This window comes from Microtus oregoni, unplaced genomic scaffold, assembly GCF_018167655.1.
Source record: "Microtus oregoni isolate MIOR12 unplaced genomic scaffold, Mior012 000010F_ref0000083, whole genome shotgun sequence".
NCBI lineage: Eukaryota > Metazoa > Chordata > Mammalia > Rodentia > Cricetidae > Microtus > Microtus oregoni.
The window spans coordinates 51,969,286-51,974,540 of NW_024543069.1; the positions used below are offsets into that span (position 1 = coordinate 51,969,286).

The 5,255-nt window shown below is 35.4% G+C and overlaps 1 protein-coding gene across 1 annotated transcript; it reads left to right on the forward strand.

Moving 5' to 3' along the window:
* Window positions 1-2,270: 2,270 nt before the first annotated feature.
* Agtr1 (angiotensin II receptor type 1) lies at window positions 2,271-3,617 on the forward strand. Its single transcript, XM_041659372.1, has one exon. It carries the CDS (start codon window positions 2,271-2,273, stop codon window positions 3,348-3,350), a length of 1,080 nt encoding a protein of 359 aa, XP_041515306.1. The 3' UTR covers window positions 3,351-3,617.
* The last annotated feature ends 1,638 nt before the right edge of the window (window positions 3,618-5,255 follow it).

Sequence of the window (5,255 nt, forward strand, 5' to 3'; positions counted from 1 at the left end):
CATTTTAATAAATTTGTCCTTTTAAATGCAGATGTTTTCCCTTTATGTTCTAAACTGAGTAATCTCAGACTAGTCAGTACAATTTTACTTACTCCAAACAAAATTAATGAAACCAACTGATTTATGTGAGTCAAAGCAGGGTCAAGAGGGTAAAGAGGGAAGAGGGGAAAATTTTTTCTTGTTCTAGAAACTAAGGGCACCCAAGGGATTGTCATACTTTAAGGGAATGTCTTTCTATTTTTTGTTGTTCTTATCCTCAAGCCAAACCAAATATTCCAACTCTTGGTAAAGAGTTCACTTTGGCCTCTTTCATTTTTAAAACATTTTTTAACTTTGACATTTCTAAATATTTTCCTGAACAAAATCCAGCTACTTCGAACTACATCTGAGAGTAATAAGCAATAAGTAAATTAATCCCTACTAAGGTATGAATGACTACTAGCCCATAAAAGTTTTATGATATACTTGACTTTCATAGAGAATATTTATCTAATGAAATTATACATTTAGATTAGCATAAGTTCCAGAACTATAATGAAAACAAAGCAAAGGGAATTCCTCCTGACTGAGAAATAATTATGCTTATTTCCCTCAGAGTCATGGGTTCTGTCAAATATTTTTTCCTTACAACTTGTACTGTTTTGTAAACCACACATCTATGACTTTTCTGCCCATTGTTTTCATTTTCCTGTCAATATTGTCAAGTTGACACTGTATTTTTTCTATGAGATTCCATGAGCAAGAGCATAAATTATAGCTGATGAAGCCTATAAAAGGCATGAACACTCAGAATATCTCAACCACTTGCCATTTGCTCATGCATTGTCTAATAACCCAACCTTCATTAGCCAAGTAGGGAGAATATGCCAAGATCCTCAAAGTGTCAAAACACATGTCCAAAGTTCCAAGACCACTTGGAGAAGTTGAGAAGACATCACAGAAAATATGACACATGGAGTAGGATATGCTTATATGTAACTGATAAAATCAGTTAAAGGAGGAAGAGGTTTAAATTATATAAAGCTGAATGCAAAGGGAAAGATAATGGGAGTGGAACTAGACACATAAAGAGGGACAATAGCTTTAACTACCAGAAATATAAAAAGATCTCTTTTCCTCTAGACTATTATTCCCTCACATCCAGCAACTGAAGTTTCCTGCTTTGTACTTTGATAGACAAGAGTGTGGATGCCAAACACATCTATAATGGGAAGAACAATAGAAATATATCCCCATTCTTTTTCTTCCCCAGGGTACACTGTCATATCACAATGCACTGCCATATGCTTGTAGCAATCTGATTACGCCATCATGACAGAACTTGTGTAATTAACACCATTGCCTGCCAGGTTAACCTCACCTCAGAGAACTCCTGTTCCACACCTTGCTATGCTACTCTTACAGAGTATCAATGTTCCTGGTGGATTTACATAAAACAGAATGTATGGAATTTTAAAATCACATAAGTAAACAGCTTGAATTTTGATCATGTGAAATGTTGGGAAAATATCCACAAAAGTCCCTTGGAACTCCTTCCCAAGCATCTAAAGATCTGATTACAATAAACAACTGTCCTCCAATTCTTACTAGAGATATGTCTTGGAAATAATTCTAGCCTAACCTGCTCATTTGACACTCTTACTACCCAAATAGCAAATTAAATAAATAGTTAACTTCAGCATGAAGTCCAGAAAAAGACACCAGGAATGAAAGTCCAAAAAAAGGCTTTTGGTAGATTGAGTGAGGAATTTAAAAAATAAATAGTTTCATCCTAAAGCAGCCTAGAAAACCATGGAAGGAATTCTATTTCCCAAAACACGGAACCCTTCTTACTACCTCTTTTAAATCTATTCCTACAGTGACCAACAGCAGCTGACTACATAAGGAAGAATGCCAAACAAAGATTGAGAGATGAAATAAATTGGTTAAAGAGTAAGATATGTATGCACCACACTCTTAAGGTAAAAGATCTGTTAATCAGAACTGTTCAGCCCAGTAACAGCTCTCAAGTCATTCAGAATAGTTAATTTAGTTTGGTAGTTATTTCCAATGCTTAGATTGTTATAAGGCAACTTGGAAACTAAAATTTACCAACCTACAGAGATTTATGTTCTAATATTTTTTCAAAGACTAAAGGTGAATTACTGAAGTTGTGATTGATAATTAACATTATTTTTTACAACAGATATTTCAATTTTTAAAAATAAATCTTTGCTTTCTCCAGGTGTGTCTTGAATAGTGTCTGAGAACAACTCAACCCAAAGAGCAACATGACCCTTAACTCCTCTAATGAAGATGGAATTAAAAGAATCCAAGATGACTGTCCCAAGGCTGGCAGGCACAACTACATTTTCGTCATGATCCCTACTCTCTACAGCATAATCTTCGTGGTGGGAATATTTGGAAACAGCTTGGTGGTGATTGTCATTTACTTTTACATGAAGCTGAAGAATGTGGCCAGTGTTTTTCTTCTGAATCTTGCCCTGGCTGATTTATGCTTTTTATTGACTTTGCCACTGTGGGCTGTCTATACCGCTATGGAATATCGCTGGCCCTTTGGCAATCACCTATGTAAGATCGCTTCAGCCAGTGTCAGTTTCAACCTCTATGCCAGTGTGTTCCTGCTCACCTGTCTCAGCATTGATCGCTACCTGGCCATTGTCCACCCAATGAAGTCTCGCCTCCGCCGCACAATGCTGTTGGCCAAAGTTACCTGCATCATCATCTGGCTTCTGGCTGGCTTGGCGAGTTTGCCAGTAGTCATTCACCGAAATGTATTTTTCATTGAGAACACCAATATCACAGTTTGTGCTTTCCACTATGAATCTCAGAACTCAACACTCCCCATTGGGCTGGGACTGACCAAGAACATTCTGGGCTTCCTGTTCCCTTTTCTGATCATTCTCACCAGCTACACTCTAATTTGGAAAGCCCTAAAGAAGGCTTACGACATTCAGAAGAACAAGCAGAGAAATGACGACATCTTTAGGATAATTATGGCAATCGTGCTCTTCTTTTTCTTCTCCTGGGTTCCCCACCAAATATTCACTTTTCTGGATGTGCTCATTCAGCTGGGCGTCATCCGCAACTGTAAAATCGCTGACATCGTGGATACTGCCATGCCTATCACCATCTGCATAGCTTATTTTAACAATTGCCTGAATCCTTTGTTTTATGGCTTTCTGGGGAAAAAATTTAAAAACTATTTCCTCCAGCTTCTGAAATATATTCCCCCAAAGGCCAAGTCCCAGTCAAGCCTGTCAACAAAAGTGAGCACTCTTTCCTACCGCCCTTCAGATAACATGAGCTCATCAGTCAAGAAGCCTGCATCTTGTTTTGAGGTGGAGTGAGGGGTTCAAAGCTTGCTAGTGAAGTGATCCCCTGAGAGAAGTCAGAGCAGCATTTGGTTAGACAGCTCACTACAAAAGGAATCTCCAGCCCTTTCAACATTAAGGCAGATAAGTCCATATTTGGTGGACTGTACATGTTCTCTGAATTGCTAAACAAAAGCTTTCTTTCCCGTTAAGACAAATAGGAGCGAAACTACTGTTCACCACCTTTCTCATCGATGGGATAACTGCTCTAAGGACATTTCAGAAACTAAGTGACTATTGATTTTGAAAAAACATGTGTTGGCAGGAAAGCAATGTTTCCTGTCTCCCCTCATTCTGTTACTTTTGTATTTCCACATAAAAGTATTTAGAATGTGTTAAATCTGTAGATAGGCAAAAAGGAGATGGGAGGTCAGTAGTTCCAAAAGACAGAAAAACTTTCCAGCTATCTAGCTACTAAAGACTATGACATCATTGTTCCTAAGATTTGCTAGTCATCAAGTTTCAAAACTTTTTGTGGAGTTCAACTAGTAGTTTAGAATCCATACTGCCCAAACAGTGCCCACAAAACAGCTTACCTATATAATGAAAACAGCTTACCTATATAATGGTGTTATAACAGTCATACACCAAAGTTGAACCATGTGTCTCAGGGGTTTGTGTTCCCTAGGCAGACCAGTTTTATTTCACATCTGAGAATTGTATAGTCCTTGTTAAGCAGATTTGTCATAAAATATGTCTTACTGTTCTAAAAATGTACATATTCTATGTGTATATGTAAAACTATATTTCTAAGCTGTTGTTTGATTAAAATCTAGAAAACATACTTATTTTGAAATAAATTTATCATAATGTATTTAATCTTCACTACTTATAATATACATTGATTTATTTTTAATTAAATCATGAGTAAAGATGAATATTATTTTAAGTTTGATTTAATTATAACTATATATTATATAAATATGTGTAGTTATAAATTTTAAACATTTTTATCACATTTATTTATTGTAGGGCACATACCCACCACAGCACACATGTGGACTTCAGGGGATAACTTGAGGAAATCAGTTTTGTCTGTCTGCATGTGGGTTCCCTGGATTCAGCTTAAATCATCAGTGTTAGAGACAAGAACTTTTAACCACTGAGCCATTTCAGTAGATACTATATATTTTTAAATCTCACTTTTAAAAAGATCTAGAAGAAAACACTTCATTATAATCAATAACATGAAATGAACACATCCTTTGGAAATTTTCAAAGTTATTCTGTAAAACAGAATACTTTATGTTCTTTATAATATAAAATAATACATTATTTTACCTATAATTTTTAATATTGGAATTTGACTCATTTTTACATGAACACTGTAAGAAATTTAGGAAAGATATAAAAATGATAAAATAAAAGTCTTATTTAGTGCTCCAATGCAAACAAAAAATTGAATATGTTAATATTTCAATTCTATTACTTCTGATATTCTATGCTCAGGTACATACATATATTATTACATTGAATCATAATAAGCATAGATCATTATGTATTTCACTCAGGATTATAGCACAGTAGTATATTTTTCTCAATCATTGCATATTTGATTGTTATCAAATAAAGACATACTATCATGTTGTGAGCTAATCACCAAATTGAAACCTTTTTTCAGCATTTTAAGTTTAACGATTATGAACTTTCAAGAACATGGATATGCCATATTTCTCATCCTCTTGTGCAAATGAGTATAAAGAATATCTAGTTGTAGACATTACTCAGTGTCTTCTTTTTGTGGGAATTCCCTCAGTCAATAGCCTTTAAGATTCCAGCCTACTTTGAGTGTGGTCTCGTATACTATAAATGCAGACAAAAAGTGTGTGCAGGTCTCTTGGCTACTGGATTCAGTTTTAGTTCCTGTGCATGCAGAAGGCT

Coding starts and splice junctions, on each gene's coding strand:
- Agtr1 (XM_041659372.1), top strand. CDS start 2,271: ATGACCCTTAACTCCTCTAATGAAGATGGAATTAAAAGAATCCAAGAT.